The 17,457-nt window shown below is 50.4% G+C and overlaps 1 protein-coding gene and 1 long non-coding RNA gene across 4 annotated transcripts; one reads left to right on the top strand and one right to left on the bottom strand.

Moving 5' to 3' along the window:
• Positions 1 to 348: 348 nt before the first annotated feature.
• LOC120410956 lies at positions 349 to 4,915 on the top strand. The gene is made up of 2 exons (XR_005603333.1): positions 349 to 489; positions 2,991 to 4,915. It is a non-coding gene; the product is annotated as an uncharacterized LOC120410956 (long non-coding RNA).
• On the bottom strand, positions 4,791 to 17,438 carry LOC104694361 (MYCBP associated protein). Of its 3 annotated transcripts, XM_039562243.1 has the most exons (19): positions 16,741 to 17,438; positions 15,938 to 16,068; positions 14,877 to 15,024; positions 14,672 to 14,775; positions 14,009 to 14,183; positions 13,131 to 13,246; positions 12,309 to 12,459; positions 12,014 to 12,129; positions 11,233 to 11,333; positions 10,503 to 10,611; positions 9,990 to 10,170; positions 9,284 to 9,471; positions 8,590 to 8,736; positions 8,165 to 8,437; positions 7,241 to 7,362; positions 6,385 to 6,500; positions 5,822 to 5,937; positions 5,416 to 5,631; positions 4,791 to 4,940 (listed from the first exon to the last, which is right to left on the bottom strand). In XM_039562243.1, exons 1-19 carry the CDS (start codon positions 17,096 to 17,098, stop codon positions 4,875 to 4,877), a joined length of 2,934 nt encoding a protein of 977 aa, XP_039418177.1. In that variant the 5' UTR covers positions 17,099 to 17,438; the 3' UTR covers positions 4,791 to 4,874. The 3 variants fall into 3 exon arrangements, 2 of the variants coding, with proteins under 2 accessions (XP_039418177.1, XP_039418178.1); XM_039562244.1 differs by having other exon boundaries at positions 4,791 to 5,631; XR_005603332.1 differs by lacking the exons at positions 4,791 to 4,940; positions 5,416 to 5,631 and adding an exon at positions 6,086 to 6,164 and having other exon boundaries at positions 5,857 to 5,937.
• Between the last annotated feature and the right edge of the window lie 19 nt (positions 17,439 to 17,457).

Genomic DNA, 17,457 nt, shown 5'->3' with positions numbered 1-17,457 from the left:
AAGGACTTGGCTCCACGCTCTGCTTTCCACCAACACCCAGGTGGAGATAAAGTCACGTTCTCCAAAGGTACCACCAGCCTAGAAAGCACCAGCAAACACACTGGCAGTCCGAGGAGGAGGCAGGGTGGTTCCTTCTGCCTCCAACAGGTTTCCTAGCTGGACAAACCCCAGGTCCGGTGACGGGCTCCCGGCATTGCTCATCCCGGCCAGAAACCTGACCCCAGCTGGACTTTGCCCACCATGAGATGGCCTGGGAAGTCTGAATGGAAAGAGATGGGAAGCATGGGCTAGGGCAGGGATGAGAGGAACGTAATCAGGGCTGGAGCTGCCAGCGGGGTTAAGAGTTGCGGGTTTACCAAACACAATATCATCCCCCCCCCCACCCCGTAATATAAAGGGAGTGAAACAGAAGCCGTGTGGGAGATAAGGCGGCAGCACCCAGCAGCTCATATGGAATTACTGCAGTGACCTTGACCAAGAGGTGGCCAGGTGGGAGAAGGACACGGCTGCGGAGCTAGGTCCCCCATCGCCCGCGGCCCGGCGCGGGGGTTGCGGCGGCGGCGGCGGCGGGGGGGGGGGCGAGGAGGAACGGCCTGGAGGGGGAGCGGGAGGGATGGAGGGGCTGGAGGGGGGGCGAAAGGGTCCGGCGAGGGGAGGCGGGCCGGGGGGGGAGATTACAGCTCTATCCTTAATCAGGTGCAGGGCTGAGAAGAGCAGCGCCCGCCATGGGGGGAGCAGCAGGGAACGGCCCCCGCAGCGCTCTCGGCCGCGCCGCCGGCTCCTGCACCCGCCCGGCTCCCGCTCCCGCAGCCGCGGCGGGGCCCGAGCCCGGCCCGGGAGGCGTCACGGCACCGAGCTGCCCGCCGGGGCCCGGCATCCCCCGCAGCCCGCGATGCTCCGGCGCCCAGAACCTTCCTCCTCCTCCTCCTCCTCCCCCTCCCTCCCTCCGCAGCCCGATGCCAGGGGCGCGCAGCCCCGGTTACCTGCGCGGTGCTGCCGCCGGTGCCGCCGGTGAGCGCGGGCTGGAGGCGGCCGCAGCCGCCCGCTCCTGCTGCGCGCGGCCGAGTTGCCGGGCTGGCTGGGCAGGTCCTGGCGGCAGGTCCCGGCTTAACCCCTTCGGGGCCGCCCGGGCACCGGCAGAGGCGCTCAGCCCCCCCGGTGCGGTGCGGCGCAGCGCGGTGCGGTACCGGCCGCGGGGGATGCGGCGCCGAGCCCCTGCCCCGCCGCATGCGGGAGGCGGGGATGCTGTAAATGCTCAGTCACTGCCCCTGCTCTGGCAGCCAGCCAGACGCTGCTCGCTGCTGCCTGCGCGCCTGTATTCCTTTTTTTTTTTTTTTCCCCCCCTCCTCCCCCCCATTATTTTTAGATAGAAATCCACGTCCCCGAGCGCGGAAGAAGCTCCGAGGGATGTCAACCCTCCCCACCGCGGAGCTCCCTCGCTGCTACCCAAGGCCACACTCGCAATTTGGGTTCTTTAAATTATTATTCTTTCTTTTTTTTTTTTTTTTTTCCTAGGATCTAAATTTGGAGCGGGTTCTTCCCCTGCTCTGAACAGCTCCCGGAGCCTGGCTGGGGGGAGAGAGGGAGGCATCAGATGACATGACAAAATAAGTCATGTCTCTCGATCATTTCAATGCCACCCCCTCTCTCCCGGCCTCTGCCTTCCATTTTAATCACTGACAGCCCTTCAAGTATTATGGATATATATAATCTTTTTAATATCATTGACATTTTCCCCGATGGAAAGCATCTCGGGGGTGCTGAGACATTCGGGAGGGGAGGGCTCGTGCCTTCCTGCCGCTGCTCCCGCCACACAAAGCACAGAGCTGAGATCCATCTTGCCCCAGGGTCCTGCCTTGGGTCTCAGGGGAGGCCATGTGCCTCTGGGTGCTTTGCAGATCTCAGCAGCCTGACATTCCCAACAGGCTCTGGCCATGCAGGCTGAACAAGCATCTAGTCCCACTCCCAGCCGCAGTCTGGGAAAAGAGCACATCCAGCATCCAAACCCTCTGCAGGTCAGCCCGGAGAACATCCCAGCTCGGGAAGTGGCAGGCATTCTTCATGGCAGCCCAAGCTCCAGGCTTTCCTCTTCCTCCACTCCCAGTGCTCCTGCTTCACTGTGTCAGGTTGTGAGGCAGACAGCTTGCCTTTCTTCAGGCAGTGATTTTTTATAAGCAAACAGAACCGCTCCATGGGGAAAACACCCCAGGAGGTGTTTTTGGAGCTGTACAAATGTGGGTTTTCTTTGCTGGGTGGCCCAAAAGCCCTCAGTGGGAATGGGACCCAGCAAAGCACTGCTTGTCCTCAGCAGAGCCTGGCTGCTCACCCAGACCCCCTCTGCCATTGAGAAGCCTCTGGAAATGCACTGTAACGTCCTGCTTGCAGCATTTTCCTGCAATTCCCCCTCTTCCCATCCTCTCTGGTGGTGATGATGTCTTCACGCCCCACTCACGTGATGGGTTGGGAATGCAACTCCCAAGGCCAGGAAGGTCGCTCACCTTGGTTATTTAGCAAACACAACACAAATTATTAACACTAATACAAATAATGCCCACCTTTGGGAGAGGAGAAGGAATAATTTCCTTGCCTGGCTGTAAGGACTCAGCCTTACAGGGCTGACAGACTTGAGGGTCTCTGTGCTAAGGACAGAGCCCACATCTCACTGTAAGTGGCCTGTAAATGAGAGGTATATGTTTCTAAAGCTGCTCTGTGGAAGCCAGCTCTAATACCACTGCAGTTCCCGCCGTGTTACTTCCACAGATCAATGCAAAAAGGGAAAAAAAAAAAAAAGCAGCTGGCTCAGAAAAAGCTGCAGCAGCCAGCCAGCAGAGTATCACAGTTGTTGGCCCAGCACATCCCTTCCTGCATGCTGCTTGTACCTTGTCCCCTGAGGACACCCTTGTCCAAGGCTGGAAGAGGCACTGGCAATATTTATGACAAAAATTTATGACAAGAAATTAGACTATTCACAGGTTTGTTCTCCTTTGCAGAACTCCTATGCCACCCACCCGCTCTCTGCCACCAGGGAAGATGCCAGCACAGGACATTCTTCCATTGTACGTGACTGATGTAAAACTTGGATCTACCTGGTGGTGTATTAACAGATTTTCCTGTGGGTAGATGAACACATGGAGCCTGGTTTCAATAGGCTGGACTGAAGATATGGATCCATGGAGACATGGATAGGCTTTGCCATCCTTTACGGTAAAGCTCCAAAGGAAAGGATCCCTGCCTCTGAGACAATCACGTTGCCTCTAGAACGTGCAGACTCCCTCTCTCCTAGAAACAGATGGCTTGAGCAGTTTGAGTTGGGCAGATTCACAAGCTGATAATCATCTCCAGGGAGGCAGGAGCTATTGTCAGAGCCTGTGAGACACACCCCAACTTCAGGCCTTTTTCCTCCTAATTCTCAAAATGTTGCTGAAATTCTCACTCCAGGAATGCTGAGCAGAGACATTCCCTTTGTGGGTCTGTGCCCACTAAGCCAGAGGAGCCTCCTGCTGCTACAGAAGCCAAAATGCTTCCCCACAACCCACTAAGAGAAAACATCTCAAAACACGAGGGGCCTCACCTGGCCAGTGAAAAAAAACAAGCTGTTCTTTGCCATGGTACTGCTGGGAGCCAAGAGGAGGAATAGATCCTCTCCCCAGGGACAGCACAGGAGAGGCAATGAGAAAGCAGAAGACGCCAATTCAGCAGAAGGAGCAGCCATTTCATGCTCCATGGGCAGCTCCAAGCCGTGTGCCAGCCCAGGGACAGGGGCACGTGCCCGAGGGACACACCTAGAGCCACTGAACTCACGGCTGAGCGCTGCTCAGCACGGACAGGCATCTGCTGCCTAAGAGCTCCAGTGGGATCACCATCCCCAGTTAATGATCTGCTCTGATGTCATTGCTCTACAGGGCCAAAGCCTTGCTGGGGAATGCTGTCCAGCTGCTTTAGCAGGAAGGTGGCACTTCCTGACACCAGGCCAAGACAGACCCCACACACAGCTCACTCTGCCCTGGGAACCTGCTGCAAGTGAAGTCCAACGTGCCACGCTCAGGCGTGGGATGCCTCCACAAAAAGCCCCATTCCAGCAGTGATGCACACAGATGGAAAATGGTGATGAGCCCAGACACACAGGCAGATGGACAGACAGGAGGGGTGGCTCTTACACAAGGCCTTACCATGGCTCACAACTTTTATAGCACAAATTTTACTCATTTAATTCAAGAGTGATTAGTCTTGGCAGGAAGCATGTAAAACCTGGCTCAGAATGGGGCATGGGTACCTGGAGCTCAGTGGAAAGAGATGGCAAGATCAGCACAAGAAGGAAATTTGTAAGTGCAAAACCAGGCAGGGTGGCACACCCCTTGGGACAGTGCTTTTAGTGGGATCCAGAATGCCTCAGAGAAGCCTCCTATCAGCAAGTCCCAAGGCGAGACTGGACAAGCAGCCAAAAATATGATAAAAACCAGGATGGATTTGTCTACTGTCCTGGTACCAGTGTTCATGAGTACAAGGAACACCCTGCTCACTCACCTGCTAGCCAAGCACAATCAAGACACAAAGAACATACCTCGTGTCGACTGGCACTTTTAAATTCTCCTTTAGCAGAAATACCAGTATTTTCCAGCCTTAACGTTTCCTGAGGTGGTGATATTTCTTGCCTTGTCTCTTCTTGGCAAGCATCATCTGTAGCAGTAACAGATGATCTAGCAATAGTCTCACATCATAGTGTGTCAGAAAAGAGGCAGCCCAGTATTTGTAATCACTGAATCACTTCAGAAAGAAGAATCTCCACTCCATCTGTGTAAACATGGTTATTTATTTTTTTTAAAGGAAGTCTATTTCTACATACAAAGGGCTTCACTCTCCCACTTCAGAGCATGTTACTGCTTTAGATCCTCAAATAAAGATACCATTTCACTCACCATTGAATCCAGAAGCCTGTAAACCTGCAGAAATTCAGAGAAGACAGTTGAGTGAAAACACATGAAGAAATCCTGGGGCTGAGACTGACAGAGATGGTTTCTGAGGTACATTTTCATATGGGCACACACACAACCACACAGAAGTGGCAGCCTGCTGCTAACAGAGCTCTAGTAATAACTTCCCTGGCTATGAAGTGTGTTTAACATTATCTGAGGCACAATTAATTCAGCTGATCCCTCCAGAGTCTGCAAGCAATCCCAAAGACATCCCAGATACAAGTCCCGCATGTGGCTATTGGATGGCTGGATTTCTGCTAACAGATTCCAGGCTGAAACAAATTAAATTTGGATTTCACACTTACCTTGCTGCAGCACAAGGGACATGTGTCTGCCAGTTTTCTGAGTTTAACAAAATGCTTACCTCTCTCCCTGAGCCTCAGTGTGCTTTACAAGAAAACAACAAAACCAAGACAATGACACAAGCTTTGGTCAGACTCACTTCAATGTAGAGCTTTTCCTGGTATTTTTGAAGTGAAATAGAGTCCACCTTCTCCTGAGCAGGTTCTGCCTCATCTGTAGGTGCAGCTCCCTCTCCCACCTTCTGCTTCTCATCTCTTCCTTTGACAGACTTTTCTCCCCCTTTTATGTCCTGCACTGAAATGGAAGATACTCGCTTCTCATCTTTTGTTTTCAGCTTTCTGCTGCTCGAATGATCCTAATCAAGGACAGACCAAGGAAAAAAGGGACATAGGTCAGGACACTGCTCAGACTGCTGCAAGACGCACCTCCCAGCAGCAGCACCTCTTTCACTGGGTTGGAAATCAGCTTCAACTCAGGATATGCAACCTCAGGATGGATCCCACTGTCCCCAGCACTCAGGGTTCACCAAGCATCCCAGCACCTACCGATTTCCCTGATGACCCTCTACTTTTTTTGCCTTCTTTTTCCTTTTTCTCTTCTCTTTTAGTGGCTGTTTTGTCTTCCTTTCCTCCATTTTTTGCTCCTCCTTGCTCTACTTCCTCTACAAAAGAGAGGACTTCAATTAACCAAAAGCATCCACACATCCACAAAGTCCAGCCCACTGCACTAGCACAGTGGGAGTGTGTTACTTGTGCAGTGTATTTTCCTCTTTTTATTAATCTGAGCTGTACTGCACTGAAAAACAATACCTTGAAGAGTTCTTTGTTTAAATAAGGAATGAAGAGGTCTCACTGAGGCAGGGTTTGCTGGGTCAGTCCGTGGCTACACCTAGTTGAATTAAAAGGCTTTTTGTGGGGGTGTTTTTTTACTGATGCCAAACCACAGATCCCAATTAGTATTGTGACAGTCACAAAACCTGCCAGTTTTTCCCTGATGCTTTTTCTTCAGGGAGACATGCTGAAATTGACATTTCAGTTCAAATTCATCATGTTTTCTGTATTTCCAACAGCCCACAGAAAGCAGTTGCTGTGCTAAAACCACCATTTACCTGTTTCCTCTGGAACAGCTTCTACATAGGTGTCCTTCTTAATCAAACCAAGCAGGGATCTCAGCCTCAGAGAGTGACTCACCAGGTCATCAACTGCTCCACGCCACAGCTGGAGGCTGAGAAAAGGATCAGGATCAGAAGGGAGACAGTGCAGCAGCTGCCACCTTGTCTGAGCCTGTGCCCAGAAATGAAGGCACCTTATAGCTGACAGCTGCCCTGTGCAACTAAACCAACAAAACAGCACCCACTGTCTAAATATCTGTGCAGGGGGATGCTAAATTGCTTTCCTCACGTTAGATCCCTCCGAGATCTCAGTGGTTTGCAAATCAACAGGCTCCCAGGAACCCATAAATATTACTGTGAAACTAGGTCTGCTCTTCAACATGACACACGTTGGTAAATCAGCATCAACCTGCTCTGTGTTTACCAAGAGGAACCTGCATCATTCTAATTTAGAAGCGACTCAAAGCTGTTGAAATGTTTACCGTCTGAAAGCCTGAGCAAAGAACAGAGAGACTGTATGAGGGAGGAGACAGTTATCTGAGTAAAAGGGTACAGAAAATACCCAAAGGTTTCATAAATACAGACTGGAATAATCTTGCCAGAAATAATCTTGTACACTCTCCAAAATTACATGCATTTAATATTCTAAACTTATCTCCAGGAAAAAAAAAAAAAAAGGCATTTGGGTCCTAGACAGCTGCTACAATTAAGCTATAAAAAAACAGAGTGTAAAGATGACTTCTAGACCTCGTATAATTATGTGCGCTCTGAATCACAACACTTGCAACAGAGCTCGCTGAGGCTGTTGATCCCACAATGTTTTCACAAGCTTCTCCTTGCAAAGGTAACCCACCAGAGTGGATACAGAAGGTCTGACTGAGTTGGTTTCTGTTCAACACACAGCTGCAGAGCTGCCTTATTGAGCTGGGCCAGTGCTTCTTCCCGCTGCTCCTCCCCAGGGATTGACATTATAGCCTGTGAGGGAAAACACACAGGGGCTGTGGAGTACTTCTCAGTCTTCATTCCCAGTCCCTGAGCTCAAAGGAGCAGCCCACAGCTCTCTTCCTGGACACCAGTCTGAAACCAGGCTGCACTGGGCACTTACACACCCAGATGTGGCTTCCTACACAGCTGGGATATGGCCAAGGTACCCAAGATCTGGGGAGCAACCCCAGATTCTCCCATCAGACTGATATTAAGCCCCTTTGCAACTTCAGGTGCCCTGGGGAAGAGGGATTCTATCAAGCTAGAAGGCTCCCTAGTAAAGCTTAGTTATAAAAACAGCAGAGAGATTTCCAAGAGAGCACAATAGAAAAACCACTGACAGAATCCAATGCACTCTTGCTTTAATCTAGGGAGGTCTGTACTTTATCCACAGCCTGTCATGAGCGCCCTCTTAGTTCTCTGATGAATAGAAAGGACTCTCCAAGGAGAGGAGCCCTTGGGGGAGCCCCAGAAAGCTGTAAACCCAGCCTGCCCCCCACATTCAGTCCTGGGATGACAAAGCTAACAGGGGAAGAGCTTAAAATATCTATTATATTGTGTGGTTCTCTTTTCTTCTTCACACAACAGCCCACAAAGTCTCTCTTGGGAATCTCTTTACAAGAGCGCTGAGGGTGTGGTCAGCAGAGCCAACAGACATCGTAAATCTCTCAAACTCCCAGCACACTGGCAGCAGCCCTTTGGATGGGCTCACACTGGGGCAGGCTGGGCTGTTTGCAGGGAAATTAACACACCATCAGCTTGTCACAGCACCAGTGGGAACAGAGGTGACCACCTGTTTAAAGTCCTCGAGGGAAAGATTCCATCCTGAAGAACCTGCTTCTTCCTCCTCAATGCTCTTTTCCCTTGAAGCCTCCTCTAATGTGTACTTCCCACCTGGGAGCTCCGTGGTGCTGCTCTGGGCAGAGGGAGCGCTCTCCAGGTACTCTGTATCCCCTGCAGTGCTCCTCTGGTCCAAGGGCACGTCCTCCTCCAAGACTGAAGGCACAGTGAGGTGCTGTCTCCATAGTTCATGCAGCTGCTTTACCACTTGATGCTGATAATGCAACTGTGGTAACAGGGGAAAAGGTAAACATGAGCTGCACCTTCCTTCTTCAAACCCAGCTCTTAAAGCTCCAGAATCCCAGGGATGCAACAGCCCCATGAGTCTGCCCTCCCCTCTCACTTCAGTTGTGCAGCCCATCCAATAGCAAACATCACCTTGGGATTTTTCTTGTGGAACAGCTCTTCCTCTGTGACACAGGCATCCACAGGAGATGGGGTGCGCTCGGGGGTCCGAATTCGGTGAAGAAGTTCATTCAGGCTGTCTTTCACTATAGCAGCACGTTCTCGAGCAGCCAGCTCACTCTGAGGCACCACAACAACAACACCACATGTGAGTCCCCATTCCATATGCAAGCACACAAATTCAGTCCCACTTGTAACCACACTATTCATTATACAGAATTACAAGGACATGAACAACTGCAAACCCCATTGAGCAGAGCAAGACTTCCAACAGCTTTTCAAATGAACCCTACAAATCCTCCCCCAAACTACACTTTTCAAACCACAGTGTAATTTTCAATTTATACCTTAACTGCTATCATAGTGTACAGCAGTCAATCCCCTTCTCGCTAAGTAACTAATGAAATTAATTACCAATAGAAATTTCATTCTTTAAGTGTGAACACTTTAGGAGACACAGTCATGTCTTTAGTAACAACATTACAACAGACTGCAGAGTTCCTCATGTTATTTAGCAAACCTGCTCAAGTATGTGCAGATGTTCTGTAAATCTCACTCTCAGCAGCAATTGCACAACAATAAAAATACCATGTTGTCCGCTCCCACCCTTATCCTCTATTTGCATATAAAGTTCAAAGCTCAGTTACCCAGTTACATGCTTGGTTACCTCCACTTTCTCTCTGAAGTCAGCCAATTTATCCTCATACACTGCAATTCCCCAAAGGGTCACCTGAAGCAGAGCTCCTCCTAATAACAGAGGATGTGTCCTAAATTCCCAGGGCTCACTGAAAATGCCTGGTCTCTCTGACTTGAAAGTAAAGGAAAAACTTCGAGTTTCTCCAGGCAAGATTACACCTGAAATAAGAGAGGAAATGCATTGGTCTGCAAGAAGCCACCTGGTTAACCTGACCCTTTTCCAACACCATCCCAAGTGTCCTTATCTCTCTAGGAAACTCTTTCTCCATAGTTTAGCAGGTTATCACACTTCATCCAGCTATTGTTCTCCTTCCAGACTTACTCCCAGTCCCTATGTTCCTGAACTGGTGGTATTCCCACTGCACTCTCCTACAGCAAGCTCAGTTTTCTCTCCAGAAGATTATGCCCCGTTTGCCATCAGAAAATGATTCACTTCTCAATGTTCCACCCATTTACACAAAGAGCAGGAGCAACCTTCTTTCCTTTAAGTTCCAGGAGAGGGATCTGCCTTGCACAGCTCTTTTAGGGTGAGTCAGCTCTGACACCCAGGGTGGCTTCCTCAGGAGAAATCACCCAGCAGTGCTTTGCCATTAGTCAGACTCCACATGCCAGGTAACTCCCAAATTCCTGCTCTCTGCTTGAGGTACAAAGGTCTTGGAGACCAGCAGGTCTCATACCTGGTCTGGTATCAAAGTAAAAACAGGGTATCCTCCTCCCCTTGGAGGGGATCTGCTGGGGAAGCCTCATCCAGTTGTACCAAATGGCAGCTTTGCCATCATTGGTCACTGTCAGGAAGCTTTCAGCCTTCTCACTGGTCAGAGTCTCAAAGGTGAGCCGGGCAGCAATGCCAATTTCCTTCTACAAGGAAGAAGAAAAGGATAACAATTTCTGCTCTATCTGGCAGGATTTATCCTGCATGAAGTCATAGCTCAAATGAAGGGCTGAGCCTTGGTAGGAGAACTTGTAAGGCAGGTCCAAAGCAGTGGCCATCATACCGAGAAAGCCTGGGAATCTGACCCTCACACCACAACCAGAGCCCTTCTGTTCCTAGATCTCTCTGGAGCAAACATAGGGACACTCTCTTACGTTCAGAATAATTCTGTGGCTTTGGAGTGACACTCATTGTACAACTGTGACTTGGGAACTCAAATAGGCTTAGCTTGACTAAACAATTAAAATCTCACAATTACCCTGCAAGTAGTGATGCCCTTGATCCAACGAGCAGGCTCGCCACAGAAAACTAAAGACGGAACCCTTTCAGCTTCTGGAACCACAATGAAGGAGTCACCTAAGGGGTCACTGGTAAAGAAAACAAAAGCCAGCATTTTGATGGAGTGAAATCCACTTCCAGAGAGGGGAGAACCAGGGGTGATTTACAAGGCCCTGTAAGGAATAATCCAAATTAATGTTTTCTCACACAGTAATCTTTTTAGGGACAGAGCCCTGCAGGTGAACCCACTGAGCTACATGTCACTGGCAAGGAGGACAGGACAGCCAGAATATTAAAGAATGAGACTTGTCTGAGGCACATGAGTGAAAAAGGACAAGAGGCCCCCAGGTTGTGCCTGTTACAGATGGACAGGACAGGGAAAACCAGGAAATTAATGATGGAAGGCTACAAAAAGACAACCAAATGGAGGTAATTGAGAGTAGAATCCCACCCTGCCTGATGTAAGCTCTGGAGCCACACAGAGCCAAGACTGGAGGAAGAGCCTCAACAACACTTTTCTCTGATTCTTGCTCCTCAGACACAAGGCCCCAAGGCACAAAGGCTCCTAAATCTGGTGATTATAATATAAGAATATGCCTCTTATTGTGTCCCAGTGGAGACTCCATTCTAGATAAGAGCAGCTAAGGATACCCTCACAGACTGGTGGTGCACACCCAAAATTCTTTCTTCAGCCACAAAGTAAAACTTACAGGTTCTCAATCTCTTCAGAATGGGTGGTATGTCGAAAAGCCTCAGCTGAGACAGATGTGAAAGGCTGCCCTTTGCCAATCACCTCCAGTCCTTCCAGATCCTGGACATACACAAAAATGACCAACTCACAAAGTTGCTCTTTTATATAGCAAGGACATTAAAACACTAGACAAATGCACCAACTCAGTCAAGTAAAGTGAAGTTGTGATATCTTGCTCCTACAATGCTTTTTAGAGGTATCCAAAGAATGCTCAAGGGACATGGGAAAGAACCAATTCTGAGATTCCCAAGAGTCCTAGATGATTGCATTCCCCACTACCAATGATGAATGGAGAAAGTCTCCTTCACACGTTTCTCATCCTCAGAGACAGGTTTCAAAGACAAAAAAGTGAGGTTTGTTCTGTTTTTAGGAGGAGGAGCCACCTGCCTTCAGATTATTTCAGAGTGTGTCTTCACATGGGTAAAGATCTCTTCCCTCTGCCCCAAGGCACTAAATCAAAGTCCTGCACCAGTACTTGGCAGGTTTTTTCTTTTCCTAGGTCCTGGCAGGGTTTGGGGTCCTTTTCTGAGGCTCCTAGACTACTCCATGCAACACTTCAGGAGGTCAGACAACTCTTTCATAGGTGTGGCCCTTTGGAAATGTGGGAACTTTCAGGAAAAGCACTGTGGGACCAAGTTTTAGTTTCCTCATGCTTTTTTCACGTCCAGCTCTTGGCAATTTAGTTACTGTACAGCACTTGACAAGAGACACAAAGAATGTCCTTGCTCCTCTGGTCTTACCGGCTTACAGAAGCCCAGCTCCTCTAGGATAGATTTTAGCTCCTGCCGCCGATGTTTCAGGAACAGACTCTTATCCCAGTTTAGGTGGCAAGGAATCTTCTTTGGAAGCTTCAGACCTGTGGAAACACCCATACAAGAGCTCACTCTCTACATACCCACATGCCTATCAAATTTCATTTTCTGCCAAACTTTGGCCTCGTGGTGTTTTAAAGAGGAGGCTCAGCAGGGAAGGATCTGCTCCCTTCACACTTGTGCCCCCTTTCTTTGGGATCTCCTCTATGCAGTGTTCCCTTACCTGTTTCCCTCCGGACAGTGCGGGGTTTCCCCACATGAGTGAGTGGCTCTGGGTGCCCACATTCTGTCCGGGTCAGGGTCAGAGTCAGCCCGGTGAGTTCATCCCCAATTTGCTCAGGAAGGCTCCAGAACTCGCTTCCCACTCGGTATCCCTAGGGTGGGAAACAAGGCTCCCACTGACACAGAGTCGTGCAGCTACCTGCTATTTTCACAGGCACTTGAAGCTAAAAAGAAGAGGTCTAACCCTGCCTATGTGAGCATCTTTAAAGTCTAGGAATTATCCCTTCCTGCAGAGCAAGCCAAAATTTCAATCAGGCTGCTGTCAAAGACAAAAGGACTTTCTTCTATCCAGTGCATGTGAAGGTTGAATGATATTAAAATAAAGCCTCACACAAATGCAAGTTCTTTGATAGTGCTATAAATGTACAAAAGGATTTTAACACGATACTCCCATAACCCTCATGCCTTACCCTGCCTTTTCTCCATGGCAATCACTAAAATCCAATCCGAAGCGATCAGATCTTTCTGCCCCTGGAACAGCAACTGTGACACATTCCCATGCCACTTCCCAGGGCACAAGAGTCTTTGGTAAGAATCAAGAAATGCCACTTGCTCATCACCACTTTCCCCTGACTGGTATGGATAGCACAGTTCAGGTTTTTTTTTCATGTCCCTGAAAGCTCTGCTCACACACCAGGCTGAGGGACTCAGAGTAGCTTCGATAAACATCTCCTGACAGCACTTCAGAGGGTTGCTCAGAACAGTGTCTGTGCTGTTTCGAAAGAGCAGCACAATCAGGACACACAGGAAGTGGGGCTCTCACCTTTCCAGGAAATAGGGCAGGGAGACTCCGGTCAATGAGGTCACGTTCTTCCTGGATTTGCCTGTAATTGTCTGACACATTCATCAGCAATTCATTCTCTGGCTTGTGAAGAATTTCTGTAAATAAGAAACGTCACATCATCGGTGCTGCACTTCTGGGCACACCTTTGCCACTGTTACCATTCAGCTGTAACCCACTTACACTGTTCCCTGCCAAATCACTGTCCTCTCCCCAACCAAAGCCACCAGCTCACCTTCCCACCACATCCAGAGCCAACAGCACGAGCAGTGTGGGAGCTCTGAGTGATGTCTTAGGTTTTAACTTTCATATTTTCACATCCTGTACTGCCCAGCGTGTAACTCTGAGTTTCTTGTAGCCTGTTAATTTCTGCTCTCTCGTGCCAGGCAGACATAACAAAGCCTCTCCAGGCCTGCTCTTCAAGGACACTCAGACCATCCTAGGCCCAAAAAGTATAAACCAAAAGGCCTCTAAGGGTGGCAAGCTGAGGGAAATTACATCATTAACCTGAAGCTTTAATTGGAGAATTAACCTTGATATGCAAATGAACCAAACCTATAAAAGTGTGAAGAACTCGTGACCTGTTGTCCATCTTGGGGTCCATCTGGGCAGTGGCCTCTGGCTCTCCAGGGGTACCTCTGAAGGCCTTTCAAATAAATACCCACCTTTATTCCCTTACTCCTGTCTAGTCTCTGTTTCTAGGAGGCCTCTTAAGGCATCATGAGAACATGGAACTAGACTGCAATGGCAATAGGATTATCCCTGATGGGCAATGACCACTGCGGGTTGGTGTGGGGACATCAAACTTTTCAACCTGCACACAGAATTTCACAGAATGAGACCTCCTTAGCTTTTCTCACCTCCTAGGTGCTTCTCCTGCTTTTTCCTCATTGCCATATGATGGCTCCAGTTCTGGAAAGCTTTGTGCTCTGCTAGTTGGGCCTGATGTGCCTTTTCTTTCTTCTCTCCTCCACGCTCCTCTTTTAAAGCTGCTGCAGTAACATCTGGACAAGGAACCTTAATAGCATCTGCTAGCTGATGAGGAATGGAACATTAAATGAACCTCACCATGCACACCAAAACTGGAATGGGAGGGGGGGAGAGAGAAGAATTCTTCAGATTGACAGCACTTTTACACCAGCACTCTGAGAGGAAGGAAACCAGGGCAGTAGGGACACACTCAGATACAACAGAAGTATTTATCTGACTAGTGAGACTCCAGCAATGGCATTGCTGCAGCACCAGCTCTTCCCTGACACCATCAGCAGGGCACAGAGGGAAGAGGAAACCTGTGTAATTGTTCCTTCCATGACCTGGTCCTGCACACAGGACTCCAAAACCTGCTGGTGCAGTTTCTCCAAAGGCAAAACCTCCCCCAGAGTGTGACAAGGCTGGGAAAACCACACCTCAGGCCTGGCCTGCTCCTGATAGGTGCTGGAAAACATCGAAAGGTACTGCAGGCACCACACTCCACCTCTGGAAAAGTGCCACGCAGCAGCATTTTCCTAACTCTATAAACCAACCTGAGTGTTTTCTCTGGCCAAGGCTTCAATCTTTAGCTCCTGGAGACTTCCCAAAATGTGATGAGGGAGGATCTCTTCACAGTCATCATCAAACTGTCTTGGTCCTACAACACACATATAAAAATACCCAACCCCAGAGCCAGGTCACTGAAGTTTGATTTAGGAAAACCAAAACCCAGAGGTAAGATGTGAATTTGAACCCTACCAGGAAAAGCCAGTGGTTCCCTGGGTGCCTTGGGGGAAACAGAATGTGCTACGAGATGTGCCACCTCCTTGGGTTGGTATTTTCGGATGAGGTTGCTCTTCCTAACTGGAATTCTCCCAGCATCACGGGGAAGGTGTGGAGCATGGAACTTCAGGAAATAAAACAGTCACAGTGCAGTTAGGTACACACTGACTCACCTTCATTCCAGCTGATCCTTTTAGGATATGCACAGCAGTCACATCAGCACAGTTCCTGTAAGGGTCCTGAGAGTCCTGGGTAGGGACTTTTCACACAGACATGTAATGACAGGACAAGGGAGGAATGGATTCAAACTAGAAGAGTAGGTTTAGCTCAGATATTAGGAAAGATTCTTCTCTGTGAGGGTGGTGAGGCCCTGGCACAGGGTGCCCAGAGAAGCTGTGGCCACCCCATCCCTGGAAGTGTCCAAGGCCAGGCTGGATGGGGCTTGGAGCAACCTCTGATAGTGAAAGATGTCCCTGCCCATGGCAGGGGGGTGGAAATAGATGAGTTTTAAGGTCCTTTCCAAGCCAAATCTTCTATGATTCTTCCCCTACAAGACACCACACACAGCTGTGCAGATACCAACTCAGTTACTGTCTCACTCCTCTGGGCCCTGGTTGCAGGGGCATGAAAGGAGAGTTTTAAATCACTTTCCCAAGAGATTTCTGCTGCTGCGTCACTGAAATGCTTCCACTCACACACTGTGACCTGAGTTTTGGAACAAAAGCCATGAGAGCTACTAAACAACTTACAGGTCTTATTAGATCAGAAAGCTGAAGATGTAATTCTGAAGAAGCAAATTACTTATCCTTACATTTGAAAGGACTGTATAGGGACTTCTAATCCTTTACTTTTAGCAATTGAACCTGATGAGCTGACATTTTATCATGATAAAAAGCAGGACAGATAAAATGGAATGAGAAATCAGCTGCAAGAGTGATTTTTGGCTTAAGTAAATAGGCAGTACCCTCTGTTAAACACACAAAAGGAGTGTGTCAGTTAAGGCAGCTGTTTCTACCAGTAAAAATACTCATACATACTTTCTCCAGGTCCTCCACCCTAATTTCAAATGCCTGGATGTCCTCTCCTTGCAGAGCATATGGAACAGGCTCGGGCTCAGGCTCTTCTGCAATTGTTGAACAGGGCCGTTCAAAAGTCTTTTGCTTCTTGCCTAAAAGACAGATGAAGAGACTTCTTCAGTCTCCCAAGGAAGCACCATATTCCTTTCAGCCTGGTTAATGATTTCCAGCTGAACTATGTTTGGGGATTATTTCTCTTTAAGGTTGCACAGAATAATTAAATTTAGCATCTCTTGTAATTGAAAAAATCAACTTCCGAGAAGCTGCAAAAACCAAAGTGGGTCAAGTAGGAGTGAACTGTCTCACACTTTATTCTAGATGAGAGACAACGGGTAAAATAAATGCAAATAAATACAGATCCCTGCAGGTGGAACACATTCCTGGGAAGTTTCCAGCTCCAGCTGCAAGCACACAGATTCCCTGCGCTCACCCAGCACGACTCGGATAACACAGCACCGGATTTCAGCAGCTGTTCAGGGGCAGAACAGCTCCGAAACAGCCAAACCGGGCAGAGCCGGGTGCGCAGCAGCTCCGCCGGCACCGGCGGGCCGGGCCAAGCTCAGGGGATCCCACCAGGGGTTGTTCCCCCTTAACCTGCGCGTCCACTCCCACTGGGACCGGCTCCTTTTCAAAAAAAGTTATCACAATAATGACAGGAGGTCACTGGCCGGGGAAGGGGCTGGCTCCGGCCGCTCCAACCGCGGCCCCGCCGAGGCCGCAGGCCCGGCCACCGCTGCCCAGACGCGCCCTTCTCCGGGCCGTACCAGCGGGAGTCCAGCTCCGGGACCGACTCCCCCGCCGCGACGCCATGTCCCGGCCACCGGCACCGCCTCGGGCACCGCCTCGGGCACCGCCTCGGGCACCGGGCGGGCACCGGGCGGCCTCCAAACGGGCACCGAGCGGGCACCCGGCGGGCACCGAGCGGCCTCCGGGGCACCGAGCGGGCACCGAGCGGGCACCGAGCGGCCTCCGGGGCACCGAGCGGGCACCGAGCGGGCACCGAGCGGCCTCCGGGGCACCGAGCGGCCTCCGGGGCACCGCCCCCTGCTGGGGCTCCGCGGAACCGCTCCGCCGGGCGGGGCGCGCCGCGCGCATGCGCAGCCCCCGGCACGCATGCGCCATGGACACACAGGAACGCACCGGGGCGCCGAGACAGCCGGGACACCGAGGACCCTGGGGCTGCGGGACACCGGGGACACCGGGGACGTGGGACACTGGGCGACTAGGGACACCAGGGTGCCGGGACACCGGGATCCAGGACACCGCGTGGCAGCGGGATACCCGGACACAGCGGGATACTGGGGCGCCGGGACGCCAGGATACCCGGACACCAGGGACACTGGGGACATTGGAACACCGGGGCTCCGGGGACAGCAGGGACACCAGGATCCTGGGCGACTAGGAACACCAGGGCGCCGGGATACAGGGACCTACCCTGCAGTAACACCTCCCCCCGGCCGGCGCCCCTGGCCCAACACCCC

Source organism: Corvus cornix, chromosome 18, assembly GCF_000738735.6.
Source record: "Corvus cornix cornix isolate S_Up_H32 chromosome 18, ASM73873v5, whole genome shotgun sequence".
NCBI lineage: Eukaryota > Metazoa > Chordata > Aves > Passeriformes > Corvidae > Corvus > Corvus cornix.
This window is presented reverse-complemented; position numbering and strand designations above follow the sequence as displayed.